We start from the raw sequence: 15,472 nt of genomic DNA on the forward strand, positions 1-15,472 counted from the left end.
CTACACCCCACTACTGACACAACGACAATTACTCTTACTCAGAGAATTATTTTAACACATTGTACCTCATCATCTAGACAAATTGAAACACTCTGCACAGTGAATTCAGTCCCAGCTTTTGAACAGTGAGGATGTTGATACTGTCAAAGTATATTCTCCAATGCAGTCACAGTGAATGAGCATCATATTGTGTGTCAGTGCCAAACACACTTCAGAAATGATGAAGAGGAGAGAGCAGGTCACTAATTGTTCTTTAAACACACTGACAGTACTTCTAAAACAGCCAGGGCTATTCCTGAATGAACAAAAACGTATGTTTTAGTTATTCACGCATAAATAAGAGAATCACAGCCGTTCCAACTAGAGCTGACTGGTTTGATCATTCTGAAATTCCTTTTCCTGTCAGAGTATTTACTTGTTGTTTCCAGTAGCAGTTGTTGCAAATGATTCTAGTATTAAATTCGATGTTCAACTTATTGTGCGTTTTAGAGCATATTCCTGTGATTGACCAGTTATTATTGTTCTGTGTTTTTATGCCACTGTCATCTACACTTTATTATCCTCCTGAGCTCAGGGTGATGTATGCTTTACTGCGAAAGTGCAAGCATACTAGTTTAGTCAGCAGATCTTTAGCTGTGTGTGTGTGCGTGTGTGTGTGTTTCAGAAGCAGCTGTCAGTTGCTCAGTCTTCTCAACGAACAGGAAAGGTTGAGGAGTTGGACCAAGATCTGGGTGCCCATCACTGAAGCACAACCTCTGCTGTGTTACCAGCAAACCAGCACACAGGTCAGTATGTGTGTGTGACCTGTCAGATTAAGGTCAGATGGATTTGCATGACCCTGTCCTGACCTCAGATCGCCCGTCTGCAGCCGGTGACAAACGGGATAATGTCTTACTAAGTCATGTGTGTCTGTGTCTGTCTGAGCGTCAGTTTCTGTGCTCTTTTGTTGTTCTTTATGGGTAAATCTCACAAATAACATCTTCAGTCTTCAGGTCATATTTCATGCCAAAATCAATAGGAAAAACATGAGAAATTCAGGATTTCTGATTTCAATTTTTTTTTATAAATTACATTCAGTACAATAAATATAACTACAACATAAATGTATGCGCACACACAGATTGCGCTGTGTTTTCGTGTCTTGACGTGAGTGTGGAGATTCAGTACTGTGACTGTTGTCTTTCTTAGGTGTCTCTGGCTGTGACATCCACGACATGACAAGATGAAAGAGTCAACCCTGTTCAGACCCATTGCAGATTCTGAATCGGTGATCGACTGAATGGAGCTGCTGTCACATGCTGTAAAAGGAGGAGCCAACAAGATGTCAGTCACAGCAAGAGCCAATAAGATGCTTTCCCTCGCCTCTGGTCCCTCCCCTTTATAAAGAACTCCTGTTACTTGAAATCACTTTATCCTCAGCACTTTTTTATTCTTTCTTTTGAAGATCTTTTTTGCCTTCCTTCACACGATCGTTGCTCTTTCAACAGCTCTCGCATTCGTGGGTCATCATTTGAGTGTGAGAGAGACTGTCAATGCACTGTTCCTGTGTGGCGCTGGATGAAGATATTGAGAATGTCTATATAATGTTATGATGAATGTTTTTTTAATTTGTTGCCTTTCTGATGTTATTAGTTAAAGCATTAAGTCACTGTTCTTGTAATGCACTGTCAGTTGAGACCTTTGTGAACCACTTTGTTTTTTCTTTCCGATTTTAAAATATGAAATCTTTAAAGTACAAGTAAACCGAAGGGACGCACAGAACTGAAGCAGAGGAAAAAGCACATATAGCACACGTCATACTCAAAATCTTCGCTCAAAATCAACAGAAAGAAAGAATATTTTCTATTGTGAAGTTTTACATTACATTATAATTACGCACATTTCACCCCAAATTCTCATTTTTATAATGCACAATAAAAATATTGTGTAGTGTTCATACATCGTGGCAGAATTAATTGTACTATGCCTTTAATATGTAAAGTATTAACATTAGTATATTAGTATATACAGTAATGAGAATAAGGGGAAAAACTCAAGCGTTAGACATTTTTCAGTCCCAGTGAATAAATGAATAATATCATAATGTAAAAAAATCTTAATGGTCCTAAAACAGCTTTTATTTAACATAATGCAACATTTTTCTTTGGTTCCTGGAGTGAAACCCTGCCACAACATTCACCCACGATTTCACAAGATTGCTCTCACAGTGTGTTCATAAACTCTTCTAAAACGTAAGTCTGAACATTCATGGTGTGTTGCTTCCTCAAACTGTGTTGTACAAACAAGAGATTGTTTTCACCATCTTCATGAGGATACACAGCTTTGTTGTTTAAGGGCAGATTCCTGTGGCAGGCCACTGAATACTACACCCTACTGTAGAACATTTGCCATTGTAATGCTTGAGGGGAAACTGTTTGTTTTTGTGTGGCTTTTAAGGTAAAGGTTTGGATTAGAAAACTTCAAGAATGGAGCACTCCCTGCGTCAATTTCCTGTCTCTTACAAACCCTTTTAACAAAGGCACACTTCTCTTTTGTATGCACCAGTATTGTGATTGCAACAGAAGTACTGTATGCCTGCACAGTTCAGTCTGTGTGTCTGGAGGTCGATGACGGTCAATATGTATTGAATGATGTAAACATTGCATTTGCTTCTTTTTTTAATATTGTTTGAATCCTTGAAACGGAACCAGTGTTATTAAAAGCCTTTTATGTGTACAAAATCTGTCTTATAGCATATCAATGAATAAAAGAGTATCTGGTCACTCATGTTTATGAGGCTTCATTTATTCATGTTCCAGCACTAGAAGCACATGTATCTTAGGGGTGACTGTTGTGAGGAGCAGCACACACATTCTGACTGTCAATGTTTCATCACAGGAAATGTTTGTTTCACAAGACAAAATATTCTTGCTGATCTAAATGTGTGATGATTGTAGTAGTTTCTTGGAATAGGGTGGTAACGACATCCTGTTGGCAGAACTTTGATTATTTATAGGTGGATTGTGAAAGCATATGCTGAGATATGTTGTAACTGATTTTCTCTATTTCGTCACTTTTATGACAAAATCTTTCTCCAGTAGTTTAAGATGCTGAGTATTATACAGTCGTGTTCACAAACATGACCCCTAGAAGTAATGCTTGGCAATTGTTTGAGGAAAACTAAACCGCTGTGGAAAAAATGCAACACCATGTGAAGTTCAAGCTAAGTGCGAAGTTCATTCAAATGTTTCATTGTCATTGTTCAGCATAACTGTAAATACCCGTGGCCATGTGCCTTCAGCCAAATCACAGACCAACAGCGTGATTGCTTTTATGCAACAAAAATGTAATATCCATTAGCTAACATTTCGTCACAATACTTCTAATTTGTCTATTTGCTCTACCGACAAAAATGGTTCTCTTTCATTTGGTGTTTCAATATGGGAATGACCATCCTGGAAGCACCAATAACACCACATCTGTCAGTTGACAGACCAGTCACAACAATGATGCAAGAGTCTCACCTTTGATGGAGGAATTTTTTGTTCCTGTGCCCTGGCTGTCAGAGCCTTTAAAGGGGTCATCAGATGTTAAGTTCACTTTTACATGTTGTTTGAACATTAATATGTGTTGGCAGTGTATGTACAAATCTACTCTATAATGATAAAAATCCATGCAGTGGTTTTTAATTAATCTCTAAAAATAATATCCCCTTTTTCAGATTGAGCCATTCTCAGATGCCGCTCCCACGATAGTTGATTGACATGAGTGTTTTACCTCAGATCAGCTCTAAAGTAAACGGCTAAAGTAAACAGGCTCGTCACTCCACAGAGAGAAGAGAGGGGCGGGGCAAGCAGAGCTCATTTGCATTTAAAGCAGCCTCGACCAGAATGAGATGATTTTTGCAGAGCTGATTTTGCCAAGGTAAAAAGGGTGTTGTTTTACACAACCATTGAGAATTTTTAACCAAAGTATATTATAGACTTTTCATTAAGACCCTAAAGAATCATATCAACCTGTAGAAAATGGGCATCCGATGACGCCTCGTCACTGCTCACTGCACCAATCTGAGCTCACTGATGAGATGGGGAGGCAGAGTGATGCTGGTTCTAAACCTTCACTCATCCAGAGGAACAGTCCAGAGTTGCAGCCGCAGCATGGGCTTGGCTGTGGTAGGGGAAAAGGCAGTAGTGTGACCTACCTTTACTGTATGTGCCTTCCTGTTTTCCATGTTCCTCACTGTTTAATTTGGACTTTCAATAAACCCCTTGTAATTTGCAATCTTCTTCTCCTGCATTCTTTGTTCCCCTCGTTACAACCCCCACGTCAGCAGTCAATGCAGACTGACAGATAGTCACACTTGGTCTGCGTAAAGCTGGAGTACCGCCAGAGTAGTGGCTGCTGTCCAGTGTGGGACTGCGGCAGCCATCAAGAGGGCACGATGACAGCAGTTGGATCCAGGTAATGCCCCTCCAGGGCATCTCTTTGTCCCTAAGTAACTACGCTCTTTAGTGTCACAGTAGGCACATACTTCCCTTGCCTCTGGTCACCTTCGAGCACAAGAACATGCAAACTCATCCAGAAGAAGTTGGCTGAAGCTTGCTCTGTGTGTGCCCAGAACAAGGAACCCTCCCTGAAGGCCTGCTGCATCTGCTGCCCATCCATAGACATCCATGGTCCCATATATCCTTGGACTTTGTCACAGGTTTACCAGAATCCCAAGATTTTAGAATCATTCTTGTGGTGGTGGACAGATTTTCAAACCGTGTCACAAGCTCCCCACAGCAAGTCAGACGGCAGAGCTTCTTATGCGGCACATGGTCTCTGACCGAGGTCCACACAGTTCACCTCACCACAGATTCTGGAAGTTGTTTGGATGCCTCATCAGATCCTCCATTAGCCTGTCCTCCAGCTTCCACTCCCAATCTAACAGTCAGATGGAAAGGGTGTGGCTTTCAACCATTCTTCCATCGTGGGTGGAATCTTGTAAATTGGTTCCATGTTACATCAGTCCCTTTAAGATCCTCAGGAAGATAAAACTGACTGCTTCTGCCCAGATTCATGAGGATTTATCCAACAAATAAAGCCTGTGTCCCAAAGAAAGCCTGTTGTGTGTTCTTCTCTGTCCCCAGCCAGCAAGACTGTACCAGTACCTTGTATCACTGATGGTAAACCACATTGTGTAAGCTGTTGCAGTCTCACCGGGTCCGTGGGAAAGTGCAGTACCTTGTGGACTGTGGAATGTTGTTTTTTTTTGGCTTCTTTTTTTGGTTTCCTTTGTTTGACTGCATTAGGCGTATTGTGTGGGTGATGCAGACGCAGATGTAAATATAGATATGAGTATGAACTGTATAGTATAAATTGTATCTGTGTGGTTTGGTATGCAGTGATGAGCAATGTATAATGATGGTTTGTCTGAGTATTTTAATATTTTAACTAATTAAAGTAAAATAGTGCAATTGGTTATCATAAGTGCGCATTAACATGAATTGACAGAATAAAGTAGAATAGTGCAGTTGGTAACCATTGGTGTGCACTGTTAATGAGAGGTTAGTGAGTAGTTAGCTAATTTGTTTCTTTTCTTTAGATTTGAGTTAATTATGTTGATTTATTAAAATTTCGTTAATATATCATGCAATGTATTTATTTAAAATATTTATTTGCTGCTTAACGTATCAATAAATAATTTTTATATATATGATCCAATTGGTTTCTTCATTCAGAGCCCAAGCACTCCAAAGGTTTCAATAAAATGATCAAGCAAGTCTGCAATATAATAAAGGTTTTCTGAATATCTTAATATAAGAGTCTACATTATGAATAAAAATAAACTTAAGACATTTCCAAATAAAATCATTTTATTAATTCAATTAAATAATATATGAGTGATTTGTTTATTTAATTGTAATATGTGACCCTGGACCACAAAACCAGTATTAAGTCGCTCGGGTATATTTGTAGCAATAGCCAAAAATACATTGTATGGGTCAAACATAGATTTTTATTTTATGCCAAAAATCATTAGGAAATTAAGTAAAGATCATGTTCCATGAAGATATTTTGTAAATTTCCTACTGTAAATATATAAAAATGTAATTTTTGATTAGTAATATGCATTGTTAAGAACTTCATTTGGACAACTTTAAAGGCGATTCTCTCAACATTTAGATTTTTTTTGCACCCTCAGATTCCAGATTTTCTAATAGTTGCATCTCGGCCAAATATTGTCCTATCCTAACATAACATACATCAGTGGAAGGCTTATTTATTCAGTTTTCAGATGACGTATTAATCTTAAATTTTGAAAAATCCAGTCTTGACCGTTTTGTTAATGTATTATTGGATGTCATTAAATCACAAGTCTGTTTTAATTATTTTTAAGTATTTGTCTTGGACCAGCAACAAACCAGGTGGTTGTACCAGTAAAAGGTTGTCAAGTTTTTGGACCGTTTCAACTGTATGACCAGCTGATAACCAGTTTAGATCGGTTAAAACCCAGATACCATGTTCCATCACAGCAACCAGCCTAAAATAAATTTTCTATCAGGCTGTGCAGTTAGTAGTTAGGACAGATATTATATCTGTGTCTTGCATTATTTACAGTTATTAAACCCAAGGCCCCAGTAATCTTGGACATGGACTCAAATGCTTTCAAAATCAGTATAATGAATGTGTAATGACTTCTCTTTTGTGGCAGCAGATTACGTCTAATCCAGTAGATAAAGTGGAAGTATCATCACACCTCTTTGGACTGCCTCACGTCTTCCTGTTAAGCTTTCAGCTTGTCACGACTCTGCAGGCACCTGCAGTACTTCCTCTTTCTTGTTTCTGAGCCTCTTCATCTGGCTCTAGGATGCTCTTAAATAGCTCACCATCTACTCCAAACCTTTAACTTTCACTTCATTTTTCTATTTATTGCAAGTTTGCAACTCATTTTTTGCAAGACATCACCTAACTGGTGATGAAGTCTTCGGCTCATTGAGATAAGGCCTTAAGACTTAAGACATTCTTTTTTCTTCTTCTTCTTCATTGACCAGGAACCCCTGTCTACAATTTATGGGTTTCATAGACAATTGCAGTTTCAAAACAACCTCAGAATGCAGAAATGATCACCAGTCCAAACTGACTTTAATTGAATATGTATAGGCTATCCACTACATTTTAACAAATCACATTGTGATAACACAATTCCTAAGCAATCCTATCCTCTTTTTTAAGTGCTCTGTCCTTTGGAGTCAGTAAGGCAGGTTAATAAAAAATCACATTATGACAGAATGTATAATGTAAAGGAAAGGAGGAGATTTGTGGCCAAGTATGGTGAGCCATACTCAGAATTTGTGCTTTGCGTTTCACCCATCCAAGTACACACACACCATGAACACACACTCCTCCCACCTACAATCCCTGCCAGATCTGAGACTCGAACCCACGACCTTTGGATTGCAAGTCCGACTCGCTAACCATTAGGTCATGACTGCCCCCAGTTGTGTGGTAAGTAGGTGAGTAGTTGTAAATGTAATTTTAAAAAGATTCAGCTTGTATTAAATTTTAAGAATTCTTTTGGATTATTTATAGTGGCTGGTTAGTCACTATCTTATTATCTTGTTGTTATTATTAATCTGGGCTACAGGTTAAATTGGATCCTTGGTGGGGTCAGCCTGAGGCCAGTTGCATAAACGTAGCCTCTATGTTAAGACAGTGTCTTAAGAACTAGTCTGACCAACTAGCAGTTAGCCAAAGGGTAATTTTTATGTAATTGAATTAAAAAAATTATGACCAGTCTTAAAGAAAAAAATTAGCTGACTAACTTTTCTGATTAGTCTTAACCTTTTATGCAAGCAGCCCCTGGAGTGAAACCCACCACAAGTTCAGAGACTTAAAGAGCAACGGAACACGCAAGTTAAGCCACTAGGACAGAGCGACAGCTTCGAGACAGTTTATCCTCATCATAAAGCCTAAATACTCACTCCAGACTGAACGTATAGAGACTGTCTGTCGCTCTCTCTCTCTCTCTGCGCATGCGCAGGTTCTCTGGTTCGCTGAGAGGAGAAGAGGCAGACAGAAGTGAAACTGTGCTACACTGCAACAGTTTGAATGATTTTCATCAGTGCATCTGAATAAGTGATGGGGGACCAGAGCGGTGTTCACAACCAGACAGGTAAATTCATTCACACCACTGTTCTGTTAATCATAAAAGTGTTTGTTTGTATTTGGTTAGAGCTTTGTGTTGCTTATAGCACAAGATTGCTCGGTGAATTTCTTTTAGTGTTTATCTCACACAAATGTGTAAGATGTGTAACATATGGAAACAGCAGTAAATTATGACTATTACATAATTACAATCTCTTATCCTAAACTTATAGTAAGTAACTAAGTAAACTGTTAATTAATATTAGTAAGTACTCATTTGTATAACTGCACTAAAACAGGGGACCTTAATGTAAAGCATTTGTTTTCCTAACAATCATCTACTAGTTGTAATTAACAACATTACCGACTGAGTTAGAATTCATAATTATACGAATATATTCTGTATTTACAATAGCCTATTCTTAATCACTGTATGTAGGGGGGAAAAACTAACTTTTCTTTAGATGTGGTTTTAATGAATTGTGTGTGTGCGTGTGTGTGTGAGAGAGAGAGAGAGTTTCATGTGTATTAACAGTAGACAGGATGATATGAAAGCAGGAAACGCTTCTTGTGCAAATGACAGCGGGTTCTCTGATCGGAAACACAAGCGAAGCATCTTCCTGTTTTTTCTTCATCTTGTGTTTTCTGTTATTGCGACGTGAGGTTTACCCAAGTTGCTATAAAAGCCTGTACGCTGTTATTTTTCAGTGGAACACAAATGTATAAGTTACCCTAAATAAAAGACCCTACAGTTTTCGAAAGTATGAAGCTGAAGGCCTGTTTATTAAGTGTGAGGAACTGAGCAAATTTTAAATAATGCAGACTGAAAATTAGCCACAGTAAATGCTGTTATCCTATAAGTACACTTTCGGTTGTTTGTGTGTGTGTGTGTGTGTGCGTGTGTGTATATATTTATATATATATATATATATATATGTGTGTGTGTGTGTGTGTATATGGGTAGTTGACAAATAGTAAAAAAAAAAGTAAAAAATACTTTTTACTGGGTCCGTAACTTCGTCAGTGTTTTTATTTTTTTTTTTACATTTTTACTGAACTGTACCGTAAATTTTGTCCTATGGTGTGACATAGCAAAAATTAACAACAACAACAAAAAAAGATAACTCTTAATAATATATGAATAGCATGAGAGAGATTTATCTTCATTGTTAGACACTTAGTTTCATATAGTGTTATTTATTTAAAATGAAATTATAATTAACATCATTTTTTCCCCATGACTTGTTGGACACTTTCAGAACAAACTGACAACAAGACAAACTTTGCCGTCATGTGTTCAAAACTGCTGAAAAATATACCATTTTAAGATGAGTGATATTTCTATCTATTGCAAAACTGTTTTGTAAGATGTTTTGAGATACAAACAAATCTGTGGTTCTTTTATGTGTGTCATACCATAGGACATTATGTCACACTAAAGGACAGAAATTGTAGTTATTAAAGATTTTTTATTTAATCTTGAGCATGTCAAATGAGAAAGAAAGTTTAATTTTGATACAAACAATATCAACATGGTTTTTAAACAAAACAAAATAATTTTCATCTCTTATCAGTATGTTACTGAAACTCTTCTAGCTGAATATGATTGATATTTATGATACAGCTGCATATTATTGATAAATGATTGAAACTATATTCATTAAGATGTAAATGATTTTTTTTAAACTATATAGCTACTCTTTTTAAGGCATGATTTTGATTCTATTTACTTTCTGCATTGTTCTCTTAAGATCCGCCCCTTTCTGGTGGATCCCTGTTCATTTTCTGTCTATATTTCTGTGTCCTCTCTCCCCGACTCATTTCTCTCCCTCAACTCTTTCTGTTTCAAAAGCAAAGTATCACATTTTATACTTCTTTTCATGACACTTTATAACACTACAAGTTTTCAATACAAGACACTACAAGAAAATAGTTTAAATAATGCAATTATTGCATTTAAGAACACTGACAATGATCAAAAAAGAATAAAAAGGAGTTAAACAAATCTTATTTCATTATTTAAAATGCTTTTTAAAGAGACCTTGTCCTCTGGTGTGACATCTTTGTCCAATGGTGTGGTGTGACAGTACAGGCGTCACAATGAAGGACATTTTCTGTCACACCATAGGACGTTTCAGCATTTAGTGGCAATTAATGACCTTGCTATTCCGAGCTAACCTGTCATTAGCAGTTAGCAAGACACATTTGCATAATTTTCCATGATTATGCAGTTTAACTTTTAAATATTTAGTTTTTAATTAAAAAAATATAATTTAGGTGTGCCAAACCAAAAGACAACAAAATGTAACAATTTTGTAGTGGTTCCAAAAAAGCTGAATATCTGAATTAACATTTTCTCTGGAATTGGCCGGTTTAAAATCAGGTTATGGTGTCACACCAGAGGACATGGTTTTCAGAGACAAAATAATTCAAGTTCCTACACTTTCAGAAATATATCGCTGAAAAAATTGTACAATTATGTCGGAAGTATTTATTGACATTTTTATGCTTATTTTTTCAATTTATAAAAGTTTATTGAACCATTCTTGAGACGGTCACACCATAGGACAATTTTGACATTTGGCTCAAAAGTTAAACGAAAAATGTAATAACACTGCAGCTTTTATAGCAACAGTTCAAGGCAGAACATAGAATGTTACAGCATTTTAAATAACAACAATGTTAATTGTAATATATTTGTTTTCATCTTGTGGGACAGTGAAAATTCCATGTCACATCAACAACTTGAGCTTGAGCAAGATTAAGGCTAGAAGTGTTCTGCGTAGCGGCATGTTTGAATGATCAGGTAGAGAGTAAATCCCTACCTGAGTCTACATAATTATCTTCATCTTTATGTATATTTAATTATCTTTATGTATATTTTTCAAAATGGTCTGTGTAATGAACCTATCCTAAGAAATATTCACTGGAGTAAAAACTCTGACAAAACACAGGATTTAAAGTAGGCCCAGTCTCCACTATATATACATTTTAACCTAAAATCTTGTGTGCTTAAAAAAGGCTCATGTTAATGTTATTTGTTAACCACCCATTTACACACCCATGGTTTTGCACACACACCTGCTTAGCAGTTTCACTTCTCACTAGCAGAACAAACAGTGTGCAGTAGAAACAGCTGAAAATTGGGCGTAGGGCACAGATCAATCTGATATTCTGCACACATAAGTGAATCGAAAGCATTTGGATACTTTTACTTTGGTTTAGCATTTGGTTATTTGCATCCTTCTACTTTTCTTATCTCTTGTTCTTGATGATTAAAGGAATAGCTCACCCAAAATGAATTTTGGCTGAAAATGTGCTCACCCTCAGGCCATCCAAAATTAGGATGAGTTTGTTTGTTCATCAAACGTGCCATTGCATTACAGTCTCATCAACGGATCCTCTGCACTGAATGGGTGCCGTCAAAATGAGATTCCAAACAGCTGATAAAACAGTTAACATCTTGAGAAGACAAAAGCTGAAACAAACACATCATTAAAAAAATTTTAAGTACATAATAACACTTCCTCCAGTGAAAAAGTCCATCCCCTGTTGTCTCTCACATCAAAATCCAGCCACATGTTTGTTTATACTGGAGTGGTGTGGATTACTTGTGGATTATTGTTATTTTTTTAATCAGCTGTTTGGACTCTCATTCTGACGGCACCCATTCTCTGGAGTGAGTCACATGGCCTGAGGGTGAACAAACATTCATTTTTTGGTCCTAGCATGGCAGCATTGTAAGGGGAGTGTTATTGGCTCACACAGGTCAGTGCGTTCCACTGCAAACTCCTGTCGTCGGGACTCTGAAGCTGGTGTCCGGTAATGGGACGAGCGTGGGCACCGTGATGAGCCTCCAGTGCCCGTCCAGACACCGTGTGGTCAGTGGCAGTCAGATGTCCTGCGTGTGGAGCAGTAATAAGACACACTGGAGTGGCGGGACACCAGAGTGTAAACGTAAGCCTAACACGCGTGTGATAAATGTGAACACACTTATATTTGTGAACCCTTCAAAACAGCATTTTGTCATTATCACCTGATGATAGGCAATTTTAACATGATTGAGACATTATAGACATTTGTTAAAGATTGTTGGACAAACTTTTAAATGTGTTACGGAACCCAATCATATTCCATTCAGAATATGGAACCTATTTATTTTAGAATAATACAAAGAATATAATAATAGATTTGCATTAAGACTTGAAAAGGGCTTGTCAACCACATGGTTACAGCAATGTAGGATTCAGAACTGCTCAGAGTGTCTGGTTAAAATTGACAGTCTCTTATGCTCACTGAGATTTGAACCAAACATACAGTAAAGCATCTGTTTCCGTCACACTCTCACTTTGTGTTTGCTGTTCTGTTTTTGCAGCTTTGTCACGATTCGACGATGCCGGCTTTCGTTTAGCTCTTCTCATGTCCTTCATCAGCTCAGCCATCATTCTCGTCATGAGTATCATCTTCATCACTTCCTGTCTCGTGAGACATGTGAAACGAGAGGAGAGGAGAAAGATGGAGAGGTGAGAGTACACAGAGCTCTCAAAACACAGTTCGCCATCTACCGACTACAACTTCAAAATAATTTTAGCACCATTTTCCTCTAAACCACATTATGTCTTCATTCCCTTGTGAAGTAAGTGTGCTTAATTGTACTGAATGCACACTTGTAGTGTACTTAAAAACCTGAAAAGTATATTTTGAAAAAAAAAAACATACTTGCAGACAGTAAAATAGTCATGAAATAAAAAGCCACCTATGTTTCTAAACACACGTAAATACACTTTTTAAAAATGTTTCACTTTACAGTACATTTTAAAACATTGTTTAATAATCTTTTGTCATGCTTTGAAGTGGACTTCAAATGCTTGATTATAATTTTAATTTGTTTTTTATTTAACATTACATTTAAAGTTAATATATTTTGAATGTACTAAATTACAACGTCATCATTGCAAATGTTTCATTACAAATATATTGCTATCTTAAAGTCACATATTTTGCATTTGATATGAATTTAATCTATGTTTTTGTTTATTTGCAATTAACATCTAAACTTTGTGTCTTTGTTACACTGTAATTACCCAATTACATCCTGACTAATAGTAATTAACAACAATATGCATGTACTATAGGGTAAGGGTTTGGTTTAGTTGCTTGTAATTATCCATGATTTACTTTTATTGCTATAGTAAGGGCATTTAATGTGTAACAAGGACAGTGTCTCCTAATTAACATGCAATAAAGTGTCTGAAAAATACTCTTTTAAAAAGTATGCTAAAGTGTACTTTTTATACTCTTTAGTCTTCTGAAATGATTCAGTAGATTTGTATGAGAAACACACAGTATTTCAATAGTGTACTAACTTTTTCAGGTACCGTACACTTTCTCCAAAGCCCTGCAGTCAAATGTTGTCAGCAAACCCAAGTGGACATGATTCAGAATGTGATTTGACAAGTGTGATTCATCCGTCAGCTTAAGGGGAGAGAAAGAGCGATGTAAAGGAAGTCAGTTAAACCACCATTGACGTGAATGACTGGTAATGAGCGTGTCTTGTCTGATGTGCAGGGCGAGAAAAACTGGAGCGTCAGAGTTTTGGCAACAAATTGACGTCGAGGGTGTGGAGATGCAGAGAGAAGGGTTACACAGCCAGAAATCCACAAACAGCAACAAAAACAACAACAACAACAACAATAACAGCAGCGGAGAGAGACGACAACACACAGACAAGCACATCTACAGCTACGCTGACCTCCACACTCCCTGCAGGTGCTGTCCAAACACGCTTCAACAATCATCAAATATTTACACAAACCCAGAAATGAAAATGTGCTCACTCTCAGATCATCTAAGATTAGGATGATTTGTAGAAATGTGTCATTTCATCACTGTCTCACTGCAGTGAATGGGTGCCGTCAGAATGACGTGTCCAAACAGCTGATAAAAGCATGGAGTGGATTACTTGTGGATTATTGTGATGTTTTTATGAGCTGTTTGGACTCCCATTGTCAGCAAACCCAAGAAACAAACTCATGTACAGTTTGAATGGCCTGAGAAAGGAATTTTTAGCAAATTGTCAATGTTTTATCCTTAATACTATGTTAATGTATCAAATCCCTGACTGGAGATTTACCAGTTTTTTTTTTTTTTTTACCAACTTTTTTTTTTTGAACACTTTGTCAAGCCAACATCAGTGTTTGACTTGGCAAGCTTTTTCATTTGTACTTGCTATGCATTTATCCATACATCACATTTACGTATGTGAAGTTAAATAGTATCATAGTTCATAATGATTGTATGTGTTTTTAACAGGTGTCTTCAGCAAGGGAAGCCCTGTCCTCAGAGCATCCATCCTTCCCAGTTCTCTCTGATACTCGCTCCACCCACCGACTACCTTATAAACACACACATGGGCCCCGTGGACACACGCCATGCGTTCCCTCTCCCTTGTGACAGTGCGGGGGACAGACACTTCTGCAGGACGCTTCAAGATCCTCTCTGGAATGCACAGCACCTGTTTAGTCCACATCGACCACCTCTCCAGATGATGTCCATATGAGGATGTGCATATAGTGCTGAAGACTGTGGAGGATTTTGTGTAATAATGATGCAAACTGGGACTAGTCATGAGACAAGACCTCAACTGACAGCTGGATCTTTCTTCAAGTGTTCTTTTGTTATGTTTTTGGATAACTGCGTGTGATTCAAACGGTTGGCCACAACATCAGTATTTAGCTTAATAAAACTGTATAGTAAACTAATATAATTATAAAATGACACCATGACCTGCAACATTACTGGATGTTGAAATAGACCTGATTCCTGTGACATTATGAATGTAGACTCCACAGGGCTCATATGAGTTAATAATCCAAAGGCACTCCTGACAGATTCACTGTCTTGAAGGATGCTAATGCTCAACATACTGTCCTGACACTGTCCAGAAGAAGACTTTATGAATGTGCCACAATGATTTTCTGTTAATATAAAAACTGTTTATTTAAAATATTCCAAATAATCAACCAACACAGAATTCTCTCATTTACTCGTTCGTTATAGATGCTTTATGGATGCACACTTGAAATAATCATTATATTCTTATGGAAATAACGTCTCAACTGTGTAAAAACCATAGCAAGCTTCAAAATGTGTACATTTCAGCTCATTATTCCATTGGGAGTGTGATGTGATGATAATGGACGGTAATAATCACCATACTGATGAACCATGTACTTGAAACAATATGACATGTCCAGATGGTCACACCATGATCATTTTTTGTTTGTTTGTTTTTTGTTTTTTTCAAGTGTTGGTGCCTCTGTATATAATGTGTGAATAAAAACGGAATACCATGCTAACATGA

At 37.2% G+C, this 15,472-nt stretch overlaps 2 protein-coding genes across 3 annotated transcripts in view; both read left to right on the forward strand.

Annotated features, from left to right (window-relative positions):
• Positions 1-2,762, forward strand: part of fgd (faciogenital dysplasia) — a 49,556-nt gene extending 46,794 nt beyond the window's left edge. For both annotated transcript variants that reach the window (XM_051117769.1, XM_051117768.1), the window contains exons 18-19: positions 665-785; positions 1,189-2,762. In XM_051117769.1, coding sequence (XP_050973726.1) covers positions 665-745 — 81 coding nt within the window. In that variant the 3' untranslated portion in view covers positions 746-785; positions 1,189-2,762. The remainder of the gene's footprint in view (positions 1-664; positions 786-1,188) is intronic.
• A 5,238-nt stretch (positions 2,763-8,000) lies between these two features.
• On the forward strand, positions 8,001-15,472 carry LOC127170040 (sushi domain-containing protein 3). Its single transcript, XM_051117791.1, has 5 exons — positions 8,001-8,137; positions 11,878-12,066; positions 12,485-12,632; positions 13,678-13,878; positions 14,422-15,472. Exons 1-5 carry the CDS (start codon positions 8,104-8,106, stop codon positions 14,666-14,668), a joined length of 819 nt encoding a protein of 272 aa, XP_050973748.1. The 5' UTR covers positions 8,001-8,103; the 3' UTR covers positions 14,669-15,472.

Source organism: Labeo rohita, chromosome 8 (genome assembly GCF_022985175.1).
Source record: "Labeo rohita strain BAU-BD-2019 chromosome 8, IGBB_LRoh.1.0, whole genome shotgun sequence".
In the NCBI taxonomy this organism is placed as follows: Eukaryota; Metazoa; Chordata; class Actinopteri; order Cypriniformes; family Cyprinidae; genus Labeo; species Labeo rohita.

Excerpts from the sequence above, each read along its gene's own strand:
- LOC127170040 (XM_051117791.1), top strand. The coding sequence starts at position 8,104 with ATGGGGGACCAGAGCGGTGTTCACAACCAGACAG. Across the intron at positions 8,138-11,877 it reads CGGTGTTCACAACCAGACAG|GTCAGTGCGTTCCACTGCAA; the intron begins GTAAATTCATTC and ends TGGCTCACACAG. Across the intron at positions 12,633-13,677 it reads GAGAGGAGAAAGATGGAGAG|GGCGAGAAAAACTGGAGCGT; the intron begins GTGAGAGTACAC and ends TCTGATGTGCAG.